Source organism: Wallemia mellicola, assembly GCF_000263375.1.
Source record: "Wallemia mellicola CBS 633.66 unplaced genomic scaffold WALSEscaffold_5, whole genome shotgun sequence".
Lineage (NCBI taxonomy): Eukaryota > Fungi > Basidiomycota > Wallemiomycetes > Wallemiales > Wallemiaceae > Wallemia > Wallemia mellicola.
The window spans coordinates 15,457-32,132 of NW_006531962.1; the positions used below are offsets into that span (position 1 = coordinate 15,457).

General features: G+C 37.5%; 8 protein-coding genes across 8 annotated transcripts; 3 read left to right on the plus strand and 5 right to left on the minus strand.

Annotated features, from left to right (window-relative positions):
- Nucleotides 1-480: 480 nt before the first annotated feature.
- Nucleotides 481-1,727, minus strand: WALSEDRAFT_56727 (hypothetical protein; the record flags this gene model as incomplete). The annotated part of the gene is made up of 1 exon (XM_006957116.1): nt 481-1,727. One exon carries the CDS (start codon nt 1,725-1,727, stop codon nt 504-506), a length of 1,224 nt encoding a protein of 407 aa, XP_006957178.1. The 3' UTR covers nt 481-503.
- A 2,523-nt stretch (nt 1,728-4,250) lies between these two features.
- On the minus strand, nt 4,251-6,304 carry WALSEDRAFT_59798 (putative purine permease). Its single transcript, XM_006957117.1, has 2 exons — nt 4,975-6,304; nt 4,251-4,927 (listed from the first exon to the last, which is right to left on the minus strand). The coding sequence occupies exons 1-2, from the start codon at nt 6,131-6,133 to the stop codon at nt 4,416-4,418; spliced, it is 1,671 nt and encodes a 556-aa protein (XP_006957179.1). The 5' UTR covers nt 6,134-6,304; the 3' UTR covers nt 4,251-4,415.
- An 89-nt stretch (nt 6,305-6,393) lies between these two features.
- On the plus strand, nt 6,394-8,604 carry WALSEDRAFT_56729 (hypothetical protein). The gene is made up of 4 exons (XM_006957118.1): nt 6,394-6,463; nt 6,526-6,682; nt 6,738-8,459; nt 8,504-8,604. The coding sequence occupies exons 2-3, from the start codon at nt 6,529-6,531 to the stop codon at nt 7,532-7,534; spliced, it is 951 nt and encodes a 316-aa protein (XP_006957180.1). The 5' UTR covers nt 6,394-6,463; nt 6,526-6,528; the 3' UTR covers nt 7,535-8,459; nt 8,504-8,604.
- Nucleotides 6,525-8,798, minus strand: WALSEDRAFT_44096 (NAD(P)-binding protein). The gene is made up of 3 exons (XM_006957119.1): nt 8,504-8,798; nt 6,738-8,459; nt 6,525-6,682 (listed from the first exon to the last, which is right to left on the minus strand). Exons 1-2 carry the CDS (start codon nt 8,662-8,664, stop codon nt 7,568-7,570), a joined length of 1,053 nt encoding a protein of 350 aa, XP_006957181.1. The 5' UTR covers nt 8,665-8,798; the 3' UTR covers nt 6,525-6,682; nt 6,738-7,567.
- An 828-nt stretch (nt 8,799-9,626) lies between these two features.
- Nucleotides 9,627-11,071, plus strand: WALSEDRAFT_59799 (hypothetical protein). Its single transcript, XM_006957120.1, has 2 exons — nt 9,627-10,015; nt 10,061-11,071. The coding sequence occupies exons 1-2, from the start codon at nt 9,701-9,703 to the stop codon at nt 11,006-11,008; spliced, it is 1,263 nt and encodes a 420-aa protein (XP_006957182.1). The 5' UTR covers nt 9,627-9,700; the 3' UTR covers nt 11,009-11,071.
- Nucleotides 11,072-11,595: 524 nt separating this feature from the next.
- On the plus strand, nt 11,596-13,089 carry WALSEDRAFT_53856 (hypothetical protein). Its single transcript, XM_006957121.1, has 3 exons — nt 11,596-11,799; nt 11,844-11,963; nt 12,009-13,089. Exons 1-3 carry the CDS (start codon nt 11,653-11,655, stop codon nt 12,972-12,974), a joined length of 1,233 nt encoding a protein of 410 aa, XP_006957183.1. The 5' UTR covers nt 11,596-11,652; the 3' UTR covers nt 12,975-13,089.
- Nucleotides 13,090-13,128: 39 nt separating this feature from the next.
- Nucleotides 13,129-14,839, minus strand: WALSEDRAFT_59801 (Six-hairpin glycosidase). Its single transcript, XM_006957122.1, has 3 exons — nt 14,154-14,839; nt 13,949-14,106; nt 13,129-13,902 (listed from the first exon to the last, which is right to left on the minus strand). Exons 1-3 carry the CDS (start codon nt 14,197-14,199, stop codon nt 13,270-13,272), a joined length of 837 nt encoding a protein of 278 aa, XP_006957184.1. The 5' UTR covers nt 14,200-14,839; the 3' UTR covers nt 13,129-13,269.
- WALSEDRAFT_36484 (Gcd10p-domain-containing protein) lies at nt 14,827-16,676 on the minus strand (the record flags this gene model as incomplete). The annotated part of the gene is made up of 11 exons (XM_006957123.1): nt 14,827-14,986; nt 15,033-15,106; nt 15,157-15,243; nt 15,294-15,396; nt 15,444-15,582; nt 15,627-15,770; nt 15,816-16,024; nt 16,074-16,165; nt 16,210-16,316; nt 16,364-16,503; nt 16,552-16,676. 11 exons carry the CDS (start codon nt 16,674-16,676, stop codon nt 14,920-14,922), a joined length of 1,287 nt encoding a protein of 428 aa, XP_006957185.1. The 3' UTR covers nt 14,827-14,919.

Below are 16,676 nucleotides of genomic sequence, written 5' to 3' on the forward strand. Positions count from 1 at the left end.
GGTTAGAAGAGCATTTCATTATCATACTTATAGGCTACAACAGATATGGTGTATCTTTCCGATCAAATGATCAATGATGTAATTAACTACCAAACCAATCGAAAGTTAGTAAACCCCTTCCTGACCAGTAGACTAGGTGCTGGAAGCAACGTATAGTCGGGTTACAATTTTACCCATATAGATATAGCGTACCGAACTAATCACACCGACATTGTAATAAAGCAAAATTATCAATAATCAAATAAAAAAGAAAACGTTTCGGCGCTATTTGTGACTATTATGGTCTAGCATGAACGCTTGAATATTTCTTGTTCATTTCACTAGTCCAATATAAATGTGCTAGCAGTACAATATATTCATCAACTTTGAAAATCGTAAAATAAATAAATGAAAAGATCATAAACCTTTGAGACCAATTAATATCAATTATATAGGCATCTTAGGCTAATTTAAGTATTTGTAAAGAAATTTCTGCCTAACATTAAACTTAAAACCTGATGGCATTAGTTATTGAGGAACATTGAGTTTTCCCCTAGATAGTAATCATCCTTGCTGAGACTATACTGAGATCCAAACCAATGACCCTTGCACTCGGAAATGAAAACATGATCATTCAAATAACCTCTTTGGTCAAAGTCGTAAGAATTTAAAATTCCAAGCTTTGCAACAAAATCCTCTTTGTTCGCGAAGTGCTCTGTGAGTTTTGTATAACGATGAAGAGATTCTGAACCGTCCTTCGTCTTCCAGTCTAAGCCTGGATTTCCGAAGGTAAATATATTAAGTCGATTGATGAGATCATCTCTCTGTGCCTTTGCTTTATACTCATCCAGGATTTTTTGTAGTACGAGCCTCAATATGAGGCATCCTTGGGAGTGTGCAATCATCACAACTTGGTGAGCGGCTTTCCCATTCGTGTTTGGCCATAGTGCATCTACTAATTCTTTCTTCAATACGTTCTGAGCATCCATGCTGCTTTTTGTCAATTGAAGGAGACTTCTTTTATTCTTTTCATTTCTTTCACCTGCACACTCGATCAAATCCCAAATGATACCATCACTCCTATTAAATATTCCAGTTATTTCTTTTTTGAACCTATCCCTCAACTTGTTACATCCGAGTTCAAGCCATTGGTACTCTCCACAAATACCATTTAGAAACAACCATTTCTCCTCAGGCGCATTAAGCTTTGCAGTGGTGGTTGGTGGTAAAGCAATTCCATGTTTAAAATCAGTATGAAGGACCGTGTTCATATCTAAGTTCTCAACGCTAGACTTGTCCTTATTCGCTAATAAGGAAACTAAGGATAAGATCAATCTCTGCAATTGATATACTATAGCGTATATGTTCTTCGTCGACGTCATATACCATTCATTATAGTCTGACTTATCGCTTTTAGAGAATTCTACGGCACCTGCTAAATCAATCAAAAACGTGAAAAATTCTGTTCTGTGCCTCCATGCCCAATTTAAAGTTTCACTGTTTTCATTAAATACTTGAGTAAAAATGTGCAAGACATTGGCGAGATTATCAGTCATAACTTTCACGGTGTGAATAGTGGCTTGAAACACTAATTCTGTGACTGATACAGAATCTGCAGCGAGAAAATAGTCTTTTCCTGTCTCTAGAACTGTGTCAGCTAAGCCAAGGCTCACGCTAACGCCAGTAGCCAAACGTCCAACAGGCGCTACAACAGTATCCTTAACTATCTTTAGGAGATTGCTGAGCATTAATGGTGACAATTTGAGGGAAGGTTTACAAATATTTACCAATTAATGATTTCACATTAATATAATTCGCGCCTTTTAAATGAGGTCATTTTTATGACTGGAAAGATAGAAATTTTTATTTATATAATTTTAAATATTGACGTAAATTTGCTTGATTCCTTGAATATTTCGTTAGCATATATTATTACAGTTCCTGAAAATGGTGACGTCATACCATTTGAACAGATATCAATTATTACTTGTGACAATACAACCACATATTACGTAGTACAAGCCTTTCAAAATCTCGTATAATTTCCCTTAAGAATATTAGGATTTCAAGATCGAAAACTAAGAATAGATACCCACTAAGTAATATTGAATCCTGAATGGTGTTCTAGTTTGACCTTCTAATGTAGATCATATTATGAGATTATCGTTATCTACATTTGGTTATTAAAATATATGTATATCATACTAATATTATACTAATATAAGTACTATAATAATAATTAATATCTTATAATTTAATGCCCTTTCATATTAATCACTTATTTATATTAGTCGTTTATTTATTTCTGTTTTGAGACGTTTAAACCAAAGTGGTCACTTTTTATCTTTTGGAATATCATTGGCACTTGATATTCCGTCGGGCGACCTGTACTTAAACATACATGTATCCTCAATGATATCTTTTAATGTCACCATGCTCTATGGTTTGAAACGTTTGTCGTTCGTCCCGGTAACACAACGTACCTTCTCTTATTTCGGGATAGTGAATGTGATACCATAATCTGGCAGCACGTCATCTTACGCTTGTTTCTGAATCAGTTACATGGATTAGTTCTTCAGCTTGCAACTTTATACGTTCAAAAGCGAGCATTTCCTAGCAAAAGCAGCAATGGGCCTATGAGATAAGATGCTGTCACCCACTTGTACATTTTGAGGCTCCCGATAAACGATTTCATTGTCCTTAACAAGTGCGATCAAGCCATTTACTAAAACAATGTGAGGTATATCGTCTCTGCTATGATTCGATAATTACTTCATAAAAAGGATCCACCTGTATGCAGACCGGAAAGCTTCCGAAGTGTATTTGCTTCATATAATTCAATTGCACTATATAGGGGATGCGATTTAACGAATTCTTGAAATTTCTGGGGACCTGTCACTCGCATATCCTCTGTTGCCGTTATGTAATTGGAATTGTTATTTAGAAGTTCATGGTAAGCACCTCTTTGTAGATTATTGGTATATTAAGTGTATAAATAAACCAGTAGAATGTCGTAAATCCATATTTATTGTGAGACAGCCCTAATTACAACTTTACAACTTTACTCTTACGGTAAATTGTTTGAGTTTTCTGATAGCAAATTGGGTACTAGTGGGATACAGATTTTACGCAAAATTTTTGATATCATTTTCACCCTCTTCTACTAACTTGATATTCCCATCTCCTTTACAAACAAACAAACAAAGACCAGGCCTTGAAACTTAGTCTAAGCTTTTCCAATAATAAATGCAGATGACTACACCTATTTTACTAGTAGACGTGTAATTTAGCGAAGCGGGCATATATTTTAATAATCGATGCAGTAGAAATATTTGATAAAGGTGTTGGTTTGGTTACAGCTTATGACTTATTGTCTACTTAGTTTGGAAAATATTCAGTGACTCCCTGGAAGTATAAATAGTGTGAGTAGTTATAAAAGCAGATATATGTTATAAATGCAGGATAACTAGGAATAAAATATTGACACTAATATAATAAGTAGTTATTATACATTTAGTAAGTTCTTGTTAAGTAGTTATAAAGTCAGGTGATAGGTTTATTATCGTTCTTCGTTGTCTTTAAGATGTTAGTGAAAAGGTTCTCAAGCTAAGGAGAAGGACTTATCGTGAAAATAATCTGCAAATACAGTTGCTATACTAAACTAGAAACTAGAACACCTAGGATAATTTGGAAGTGACCATCTCACAATGAAGTGAAATAATAAATAAAACTAATAACCCGACGTCATTTGTTTCATGATAATATTTACACTGGAAATTGGGGGATCATGGATTGTTTATAAGTTAATGATGTCGATAACCATGTTTGACACTTATACGCTCATAGCTACAGTTCAATCTTCTAAATTTTCTGATACAACGTACTTTTATAGCATGATATCCTTCTCTGTTAGGCAAGACAATAAGAACCAGCAAAAGTCAAATCTACGAAAGTGATTAGAATCCAGCAACTAAGAATATTACCTGCTTCAATGTTTTAAAATACCTTTAAATTCTTGAAGATTCCTGCATCATTGTATTATACTTACGTCATACTCAAGATTTCGTAATAGGAACTTCCTAATCCAGAAAATTAATAACGACTAAATAAGCAGTCAGTAAAATGAAGCTCTCTCTTATATTGTACAGTCACAATGCAAATCAAATCAGTGTTTTTAGTATTAGCAGTTGCATTCGCCTCATCGAATGCTTTGCCAGGTGGACATGACAAGCGGGCGAGTGAGGAGTTCCAAGACCCAAAGATCATTCAAGCACTTAAATCATTGGTACATGTAAAGAGAGATACTACCTAAATTGTAAGTGACGTTGAACAATTTGTGCAATCTTCTCATAAGTTTATAGATTTTACAGATCTAATATACATATCTGAATACTACTACATTAAATTTGTCTAATTTACGGAAAGTTACTTTCCTACTACTTCTCCATGTCTGTTGACTTGAATGAGGGGACCTCAGAAATAATCCCATGTTCGATATCATTCTCGTTTGCATTCTCAACCACATCGCTCGGTATTATCAAATTCATCAAAATGGCCATTAGACATCCAATGATTGATGGTGTGGATACGATGGTTTCTATTGTTTCAAACCAACCCTCCAATGCTTCGTTACCATTCGTTTGGACGCCCCTGAAAAAGTTCGCTGCCCAGTCTGGTACTAAAAGAACACCGAATGCAAACATCCATGCAGTTGAAAGTATAATTCTGTCTCTTCTCTGCCATGAGAGCGTACCTAAAATGCGAACACCTGAAACCAAAACATTTGCGAAAAGGAAACTCGTTACGCCTCCTAGAACGGGATTTGGAATTGATAAAAAGACGCCTGATATTTTCCCCAGTATTCCGAACAAAATGAGGTAACATGCGCAGACTATACCAGCGCTTCTGTTAGCAACTCTTGTTAAAGCGATTATACCATTATTCTGAGCTGCATGTCGCGGTTAATCGTGTTCTTTATGCAAGTACTTTACGTACCAAATATAGACATCGGAGCCTGTGTCATTGCACCTGCGAAGATACCAGCAAGACCATCAGCGAGAATACCGCCCTGAATCCTTTCATCAAATTTGTCCCCAGTGATAGACAAACGCGATGCTTCTGAAGCTGCTGTAACGTCACCGAGTGCTTCGATGGAGTTGACAAGATAGATAGCCATAATTGGTAAGATTGATGGTGGATCGAGACGTAATTTAAATGTATGAACCCAGATAAACGTTATCACTGGTGATTCACGTGTTTTATTGATGCAATATCCACAGGCTGCTGCAACGGTGGATCCTACTGCTAAAGCAATGATCAAGCTGCCACTTTTCATGAATGGGCTACCAAATATTTCAACAAGCAGGATTGTTAAAACGGCGAGGAATCCCAATCCAATAAATTCAATAGCGCCGTACGGTAGTGGTCTAGGTGCGTCAGCACTAGGACAGGCGGTAGTACAATCACTTCCACCTGCCCAATTCACGAATCCTGAAGATTGGATCAAATTACATGCGATCATTATGATAACGGTGGAAGATACAACTCTAGGGCAGATCCTTTTGATTACTTTTGAAGGAAGGAGTGATATACCAATTTCCAATAAGCTAGCGAGCATACACGTTCCGATAAAGTACCCATATGCTTCTGGACAAGGTAATTTATTTCCTTGATCATCCATGGGACAGGTTCCATTATTATACATACGGTTGGCCATAGACGAAAAAACCGGTATTGTGTTGAAAGAAACGCCAACAATTGTCACTATACCTGTACCAATGAATTTATTTGTATACGGTATTTTGAGATGTAGCATTTGAATTATAGACAATATTCCACTGCATATAAGAGATGATGATACCATGTAAGATTGTAAGTCAGGAGAGAAATTGAGAGATGAACTGATTATCATTGGCGGCGTTATAACGCCAGCCAGACAGGCCAAAGCGTGCTGTAAACCAGTTACTAGGAGTATCAGAATGGGCAATTCCGTATCAAGAGAGAAGAATGGCGATGGTTTTGTTCGCTTTCTTGGCTTGTTGGGAAGTGAATAAGGAAATTGAGGCTTAAAGAGACTAGCATAGTTGAAACTGTTGTTGTCAAGCCATCCATCTTTCGTCGTTAGTTTCGTTATAATTGCTTTGAGCGTTTGCATGAATTATTAAACAATAAAGTATCGTAATAAATAGACTGATAAGCGATTATTGCTTATCAACGATGCAACAGATAAGAATTTGTGATATGCGAGAACTTAAATTGCGATAAACGAAAATTAAATGCGAATTATATCACGGAAATATAATGGTAAAATCCGTTGCCCTAATTTATCCAAATAGTGGTGGTAATGGAAAGAGAAGATAGCTGAGCTACTAGAGAGGCGCAAGAGAATATGAGATAAGAGGCAGTTCCAACTTGCATTGTAAATTCCATGAAAGAGTTCACATTGGATTTCTGATTATTTGTACCTTATCCTTCCAAGTTGATAGTGAGTGAGTCATATCATTCATACATCATCATAACAACCAAGATCACTAACAGAACCTAAAGAATATGATTCATATACTAGGATCTGGTAGTATCGGTTGTGTTATAGCTTCAAAAATACAAAGACCAGTGTCGTTGATTTGTAGGACAATGCCAAAGCAGCATTCACTGATATACGAACTACCTGATGGAGTGACAAGGTCAATAGAAGACATCCAATGTGAGTATAAAGTTGATATACTGACATAGTACATTTGATAACGACTACGTCTTAGTTCAAAATGCTAGCACGATTACACCAATTAGTAAGCTGATAGTATGCACAAAAGCGGGAGAAGATACGTATAACGCAGTATCATCAGTGCAACATGCACTTTCAAAAGATTCTTCCATATTGTTTCTTCAGAATGGGTTTAAAAGAAATGAAAAGCTAATAAAGGATACAAATCTAGAGAAAAAATCACAAATACTCAATTCAATGATCACATTTGGCGCCTTTTTACGTGAAAAGTTTCATGTTGTTGATGCTGGAACTGGTATTTTACGCACATCAACTCACCTAGAAGAGCCTTTAAACGATAACTCCAAGGAGCTTATTGATGTTTTAATGAAAACTAATTACACAATCGAAGTTGTCCCTCCTAAAGATTTGGAGAACACACTCAAATCTAAAATTGCAGTGAATTGTGTTGTCAATATGCTAGGTGCGCTTTTGAAAGCTACTTCTGGTGAGTTATATGAAAAAGCATATGTTTCCAACGATCAAATTATGCCATCAAATGAGCAATTAATATATGACATTTTGAGGGAGGTCTGCGAGGTGCTTGATCTAGACCTTGCAAGCACAGCAAACTTGACTAGGAAAGCTTCACTTGCAACCTACACTAATTTCAACTCAACTGCTCGTGATTATCATATAAAACATATGACAATGCCTGAGACAGAAATAAAATACATTACGGGATACGTTATAGAGGAAGGTAAAGCAAAAGGAATACCTACACCAGTGAACAACACACTGTACAATTTATTTGCCATGATGAGCCACTTAAGAGAACTTAAACAAGTTTAGTCAATACTCGTAGATACAAATGTATATTCTTAGTTATGGTTTTATTGGATATCCCGCGTCATCGAAAAATACTTGCTTTCCTGATCTGAATGCCATTTGTAAACCGACTACCATTTTTGCAGCCTCATGGGCATCATCTACAGTAATTGGAAGTTCTTTGTTCTCTAATATAGCCTCGGTGAATTCGCTTAGTTCATTCGCGAAAGCTTCTTTGAACCTGTCATAGTAGGTTTTATGAGATTTTACATTCAAACCTGTTTGATTGAATAACCTTAATCTATTTTGTGCATCGTCCGAATTGATTACGAAGGAGCCTTCGCCTCCAATAATATTGAGAGAACAGCTATGACCATGTCTGGCGGTTCTAGATAAGTACAATGTTGCCATTTTTCCGCTTTCAAATTGGATATTACCAACAGCATTATCAGCATCTTGACTTTCTGCGAGATCGTGAATGAGTGCATTGTAACCTGTTGCTGTTACCTTTTTAACCTTTTCGTTGCCAATATACCATCTAATCAAGTCCGCATCATGTACACCACAGTCTACTAAGATCGATCCATTAGCTTTTGAGAACTCTTTGAAGAATTTGGCTGCTTCAGGGTCATACATGTCGTTTGTAGCGCCATGAACGTAATAAACGTCGCCTAGTTCACCATCCTTAATCCTGTTATATGCTTCTCTGTATGATTCATCGAAGCGTCTAACAAACGCGACCATAACTTTCAATTCCTTATGCTTATTGGCAGCGTCAACGACAGACTTTGAGTCTTCTAAATCAACGCTAATCGGTTTTTCGACCAAAAGATGCTTTCCAGCCTCTATAACTTTTAATGATAAACGTGCATGCTGAGACGTATCTGTAGAAACTAAAATGGCTTGTACTTCTGGATGATTGATTACTTCGTCCTCGTTGTTATGAAATCTGAGACAACATTAGATATTGCAGTTATAAATCCTCAGACTCACTCAACGCTGGCAGGTAAAACTTCTCTTGCTGAATCTAGTGTTCCTTTACTCCTGGCTGCTACCGCCAATAGGTTTGCTCGTGGTTCTTTGACAACATTGAGAGCATGTCTAATACCCATTCTACCTAATCCTAGTACACCAAAGTTAAGTTGTTGTGGCATTTCTTATATTTTTACGTTATTGCACTTCAAAAAGCTACTATATTTCTTTTAAATAATATAATCTCCGATAGTCGGATGTCAAGCAGCTGACAACTTTAGCGGGTGCAGCTGAGATATTCAGTACAGCTGCTTGTGGACATTACAGCTGCTTTTATAATCAAATTGCGCACTATTTCTATCATACTTCCATCTTCTCATTAACTGATATAATGTGTTCCACTACATCATAGAGAAGCTGTATTAGATTATTTGGTTTGATTTCCCTTCTTAAGTTATATAAGCCCAAATCAGTACCGTTTGGTGAGGTTATCGGAAAAACATTGTACATATATTGATAAACTCTATACTTTTGAGTAATATAAAAAGAGCGTGGAAAGAAATATACGTCCTGTACCTTCACCTTCTAATATTTAATTTGGAGACTTAATAAGTGTTTTAGATTTGTAGAGTTCATGTTATTATTTTCTGTTCCTTAATCACAACCTTATCCGACAATAAAAAGCTGAATCAATTAAAATAATAGATGATGATTATTAAAAATCCTACCCTTTCAGTGTTTTCCATTTCAAACTAATATCATTCAATTTTGCAAAAATTAATAAAGCACTCTCTATATAAGCTCAAGCGTCGCTTACGTGTGACCGCCTGCACGCGCTAACACCCCTAGGAACGATCAGGGTACATTGAGAGGCCAATAGTATAAAAAAAAAGTGTTATACTTCATCAAATATTGTTCACTAACATAGTCGCGTAATTTGTATTTATGTACCATACTTAACAATATTTAACTCCCAACCTCCGAGATGGAATTTATGCGCAGCAAAAGGACATGTGGGGAACATTAATAGGTCTATTTAACTTCCAGGCTAGTTGTATTGTGTCGCATCTATATAGTCTTCTGTACCTTTGAAAATCACGTAAGAAAGATTCCGTGAGTGTTTCACGTTCATCCTTTCTTAATTACAATCAACTCTTGTTCAGAGGAAAAACTATATAAAATACCGGCTTGACAAATATCTCATTTATCCGTTTTAATATGAGATTTATATTCCTATCTACCCTTATCACAGCATCGTTACCTTTCGCTAGAAGCGATTTTGGTTTCGAAGTTAGGAATAACATAGAATGTGGAAGATTGGAGGTGCGTTACTCTGGTGCAAACGGCTCACCTGACATCCTAGTTGTATGTCTCATCTTCCATAAAATAGCTCATATACTGATAAAACATCAGCTCCCTATCGACGGCGACGTCGCGAAAGCACCAATGATTGGTGAGCCTACGAACATGAGTCCAGGATCAGGTGTTTATGTGAATAACGAGTTCCGTATGCCTGCTGGAGTGCACTTTACTGTGAGTTTGTTATCTTAGGATCACAATATACTAAATTATTTGCAGGTTACTATGGGCGATGATGATGGAATGGGTACCGGTGGTACATCTGAAATACTTAGGGTGCAGGATAACGGGAATGGGCAGGGCTGCTTTCGAAAAAATCAAGTGACGACATATTACGAAATTGCTAGCAATTCATCAAATTGGAATAGCTGTGATACACTTTCTCTAAATGTTATCGATAAATCTAAAACTAAAGCAACGGATTTGATAGATTACTATGCTATATCACCAAACTCGCGCCCCATCCACATACAATCAGCCCATATTAATGATACGGTTGAGTATCAACTCACTCAACCTGAACAAAGTCAAGTTATGATTTTCTCCCTTTACCATGGTACCAATTTAGCTATGGATCTGGGAGGACATACAAATATGTATCGTATTGGCGAGGGTTCAACTGAATGCAATAAACCATTAGAGGCCTCGCCAACTGCGGCGCAAAACAACAGCAGTGGTAGTACGAATTCAGGTGGTATATCAAGAGGTGCTATTGCTGGTGCTGTCGTTGGTGCCGTTGTAGGAGGCGCTGCACTGGCAGCCCTAGTGTTCTTCTTACTCGTCAAGTATAAAAAACACTCGAATGCAAGAATTGAATATGCTCGAAAGCTAGAAAGCGACATAGAACATAGAGATCCTAATGAGGATATCGATGATATGGGAGAAGTAGTTCCATTTACCCAAGATAACTCTCACCAAAACACTTCAAACCAAGGCAGCTCTACATACTCACCCGTATCTCTTACGAATGCCAGTACTCATTCGCCTTATACACCTATTCATCCATCACCCCAATCTGCTCCTCTGAATAGAGTACCAAAATTACATCGAGATGCAGGACCTGCTGTTCGGAATGGTGAGGAAGAAATGGAAGCTGATGTTCCTCCAACTTACGAGGATGCATCGCGTAATGAGAGTCACAACCGTGAGGAGTACGGAAGTGTGTGACATTTATCAGGAATTATTTTGATTTTACAATACCTTTTTCATAATTTTTGTTCTATGCATTTTGTAATACTTTGATGGATTGTTTCATTATTTGATGTTTCGTTTCACTATATTAAATACTCAATTCAATCTATTATCAACGTAAATAAAAACGAAGTTCCAGAAATACTTCAATGATGCGCAATACTAGAAGTTATGGGGCATACATGGTTCATACATATGTTATATCTGTAAGCTAGTGTCTCCAGGAACGCACAGTCAGGGTAGTACAAGTGTGCATGTTAGTCTTCAATCTTCAAAAAATAACGCTTTTTAGATTATATTTATATTTAAATGCGCTATTATTATACGTGTCATTTATGTAATGAACTAAGGTTTCACCATTTTTCCGCCCGAGATGGATTTTTTAGAGCGCAGCAAAAGAGAATAGAGAAACTCAATGGGTTGATCATTGCTTATTACTATTTAATAACACTTATCGTTACTTAGCAAAACCCTATGTGTTTTCGTATTTTGCAAGGATTGTTATAAAAAGTTCCGCTACTAATGACTTTCTTCACAATCTACGATCACTACTTGAATTCGAAGGAAGCACCGCTTCTAATACCTCCTCAAACAATATACCAATTACAACACAGCATATTATGAGATTTAAACTACTATCTACATTTATCACAGCTTTGTTACCTCTCGTTAGAAGTGATTTTTCGTTTGAAGTAAAGAATTATGTAGCATGTGGTATGCTGGAGGTAGAATATTCCGGTGCAAATGGTTCACCCAATATACTAATTGTAGGTATATACTACCATAGTCACTTTCCTAATCTGATAATCAGCTCCCCACCGGTGGTGATACTCAGAATATTACAATGTTGGGCTACCCAACGAATGGTAATAAGGGAGAAGATACTTACATATTACCAGAATTCAAAATGCCGACTGGTCAAGAATTTACAGTGCGTTGTTTCACATTTCAAATACGCGATGCTAACCTGCCTTAGGTTACTATGGGTGACAAGGATGGATTTGGAACTGGTGGTACATCTGAAAAGCTTAAAGCTCAAGACTATAATCATGGAAATGGTTGCATACCCACAGACGGAGGAATGACAAAATACGCAATTATCAGTAATTCCTCGCAGTGGAACAGTTGCGATACGATCAATATTCGTGTATATGATATGCATAATCTAAAAGACACGGATTTGATAGATTATTATGCTATAACGCCAAACACGCGTCCTATTCACATCCAATCCACGTATGGTAAAGATAATGGTACAATTAACTATCAACTCACACAAGGAGAACAGAACCAAGTTCAAGTTTTTTCACTTTACCGAGGTGATAACATCCAATATGATTTAGGCGGTCGCACTGATTTGCACACTCTTGGACCAGGCTCAGATGATTGTAAAAAGCCATTAGAGCCTTCACCCACCGCTTCGTCACAAACCATCCGTCAAAGTGATGATAGTGGTGCTATATCAAAAGGTGCTATTGCTGGAACTGTCATTGGTGCGGTGATAGGAAGTGCTGCGCTGGTAGCCGCCTCGATGTTTTTCTTTGTCAAGTACAAAAGGCACGCTCATCTGAGACTTGAATATGCAAAAAAATTGGAAAGTGATCTTGGACACAGATCACCTGGTGAAGATCTTGATGATATGGGACCAGTAACTCCGTTTACCTTAAACAATCCACAACAGAGTGCCTCAAACCAAGATAACTCAACACGTTCACCCGCGTCTATGACCAATGACAGTACTCATACTCCGCTTAATTCATCTAATCAACAATCACTTCAATCTGGTCCTTCGGATAAGGGCCCTAAATACCATCGGGATGGTGGACCTGTCGTACAGAATGATGGGATTGGGACAGAAACTGATGATACCGATGTTCCCCCAACTTATGAAGATGCGTCAAGAATTGATAGCCCATTTCGTAATCAGCTCGATACTAGTTGAGAATTCAAGGATTAAAATATTTCATTGATTTTTACTACTTTCTATTGTTCTAATGCATTTTGTAAATATTTGATATAATTTTAGCAAACTGTTGGTATCGTTTCTGCGAAATTCAATGTTTGATATTCTGCTCTTAACAAGAGACCTTTAAACAGCAGTAATGTATATCTAAAAAATTCTTTCTACAAGATCATTATAATGTACATGATGTAAAAGTATTGTTCGTATGTGAGATAATATATTTATCTACACTTTATTATAGTCTCAGTAGTGTTCCTTCTATCATTCATTAAATTTAGAAAACTTCCTTTGCTGCAAGTAATTGCAAGACAAATGAAGCAGATTCTGGGCTACTAACACCCTTGGCTGACCAATCGAGTGCATTTACTGTTGGTTCAATGTTACCCATAACAGTGACTCGAGCAAGTGCAGCATCGAATGCCTTCTCCATTTGGGGGAGCACATCTTCAATGGCTTCATAAGCAATTGCACCTAATCTGTAAGCAGCTGCTGTGATCGCTGCTGTACCTGCAACTTCTTCGAACTCTGATGGCTTGTCAAGGTAGTTTGGAAGTAATCCACTATCTTTTTGAACTTTGTATGCATTGTGAATCAACTCAGAGAGCCATTTAATCAAGTGATGGACTTCTTCATCTAATCCTTCACAATCTGAGTGCTTGATTGTTGCCAAAACTCTTGAAATACCACCTGCAATCCATCCGTTACCTGTTGACCAAGCACCTTCGTCTTCCCATTCTGTCTTTGTGCCATTAACATCAAGAATGTGACCATAGACACCATATTCTTTCAATAAGAGCGCTTCTCTGTAAAGTTTGATTTGTTTGTAAGCTTCACGAAGAAGTTCTTTGTCATTATTGAGAGCACCAGCGTAGGCAATGAGTGGTGGCGTCATATAAACTGAATCGGACTGAGAATTTTATTAGTTAAACAATGATTAAGAAAATCGTACGAACCCAGTAAGCAATCTTCTCAGTTCTGTGGGAGATTGCACCACTTTCTGAACGTGGCGCTGTATTCAATGTGTAGTTGAGTTGTTTTGCTGCTGCTTTGGCAAGGTTTTCTCTTTCATTAATTTCTGGCCAGATCTTTGACGCTAGGTATACAGCAGGACCTATTCTCCTTTAGAAAAGGAATTTAAAACGCTGTCATAACACTCACCCATTGAAGATGGATCGCTCGCTGAGCCATCAACATCACCACCCATTCTGACACCTAAACGGCCATCATCATTTTGTCTAACAACTGAGTCCCAAGCAATTGAAAGTGTATGTACAGGAATATCTTCGCCACTGAAGTCGAAGTCTTTATCTCCAGCCCACTTGAGAAGTTCACCTGTACCGTTAATTTCATTGAGAAAGTTTGGGTTGAAGACACTCAATCTGTCATGATTAAACTCTAACAAAGCTTCAGCAGCTGTGCCTTGTTCCCAACTGACAATGGTCAATTATGATAATAATAAAAATAAGTAAGACATACCTTGCGCGCTGTGTGGATAATAAAGCATCACGTACTCTAGCACCGATTGTATCATGCTCCCAACTATATTCATGATCGGACACATATTCTCTTTTCATGTTTAATGGTGTTGCTATTGTAGTTGCAGCGAGACATGCGCAAACTAAAACGTTGGATAACATATTGAATGTTTTTTGTCCTGAGTTGTTTTAGTTGAAGAGATTATTCACTGTTTACATACCGAATAAAATAGTTCCGGAATGCAGCGCACTTAGGCTTTCCTTTTACGGCAGTGCTTTCCCATGACGCGAAGACACCGCGTTATACAAAGAAATACACGCGTTTCACTAAATTAAATGTAATAAATATATCTATAATTTACTCCTCTCCTTTCAAGGGAGTATTTTTTGTGATGCCTCTCATATGCCATGTCGCACGGACATGAATTATACGATGATTGAAAATCATATTAATTCCGATCCGATGTTTTGCGTCGCTTAACAGCTTTCACTGAGTGAGCCAATGGATCATCAAAACTTTACATGCGTTAGAGGAAAACGCCAAGAAACATAATTTACTTACACTCTCAAAGTGTGTAGAAGGTATCCACCTGTTGCAGACATCTGCATATTTGGATGCGTTCTTCCGGGTAATACCTACACCGATGTTAAATTAAACATACTATGCAGTGTTTTAATTTCCCCACCTGGTACTGCCTCAACCAACTTTCTGACACAACGGGCGACAAAAAGTTTCTACTATTACGTAGTTTCATATGTGCCTCTGTGAGAACCTACATAGCATTCATTAATGTATGATATGACGTTATACCAAAATGCTCACAGCCAAGTGTGGATGATGAAGTACCACAGGTGCTGAACCGCTCAGACGACTGTGTAGCTTGTCTACTATACCATAGGGCTCGTATTGTGATGCACATATCAATCTTAAAACGTGTGAGTTTGTTAGTCATGTCAGTAATAACAAACCAACCCGTCAAAGTCGCCATCAAAAAAATCCTTACGAAGGTTTTCAAGGGCTGTTAATTGCTCTTTACGCTTTAAAATCTTGTCGCGTTCATGATGAGATTTCCAATTTTCACCACCTTCTTTAGCCTCTAATTTGAGGGGTGCTAGAGGCATTTAGTGAAGTAATGTTACAAATAAGAATACCGACGATTTACGAAATCCTCTTCTATTGTCACCCAATTTAAATGCCTTACAGACTGTCTTATGCTCTCTTCCGGCAAGTTCATGGACTCCAATATGTCGAGATTTGGTGGTGAATCAGCATCGTGTATCAGCAAAACACTTCCTTCACCTATGGGGTGTTAGCTAAGTAGATTACTTTTACACTTCCACACACCTCCAAGTCTCTCCAAAATAGCAGCAGTAAGCAAACCAGATGTCTCTTCAACAACTAAATATCTGCCACCTTGTTGAATGTTTCCAAGTGTAAGCATTTGTGACAATGTGTCTACCCTCAAATCACGTATCCTGCTTGGATTTTTGTTGAAATGATATTCGCAAACGTTGAATGTAGTAGGTGCGATAGGCGTGATAAACTTGAGGAATCTATAGAATGTTAAATGGTCGACACCATCATTGCTTTCCAACTACCCACTTTGCTTCCTTCTTTTTGAGGTATTTCTCCTTACTATAGGCTGTCTTCAAATCGAATTGACCGTGAGCTGCGATCTGTTGCTCAATAATTTGCTTCTATATGTTAATAAGGATCACAGCATTGTCCTCTAACTCACGCGTCCTTCAACGCCACCCTTCTTGAGTGCATCGATCTCAGCTTCCCCTAGTAAAGTGATAGCCGTTGTATCATCTTCGATGAATTGATTTGTAGCTTCGAAATCCTCTAAATAAACTATTAAAGTGAGTTCTATTGTGTGTGCAAACCCTCACCAATATCGTCTACCGCTTTATGTGACATTCTCTTCAATGTAGACTTGCCATCCTTCTCTATAATTTCATAGCTCAAGCCGTATGGCTTTCCTACGAGTTCAGAGAATGCAACTTTACCAAATTTACCAAAGTTGGCTGTACTATTGTAGGCTTAGATTTGCTATCAACGTTTCAAGAATCCTACGAACCCATTCTTTGATAATTTAATAACCTTTTCTTGTAAAGAGGGTAATCTAATAAGTACAGAATCGCCTTCACTTATAAAATCACAACGTATATCATACTTCCTTTCAATATCCTCCTTAGTCGCCAT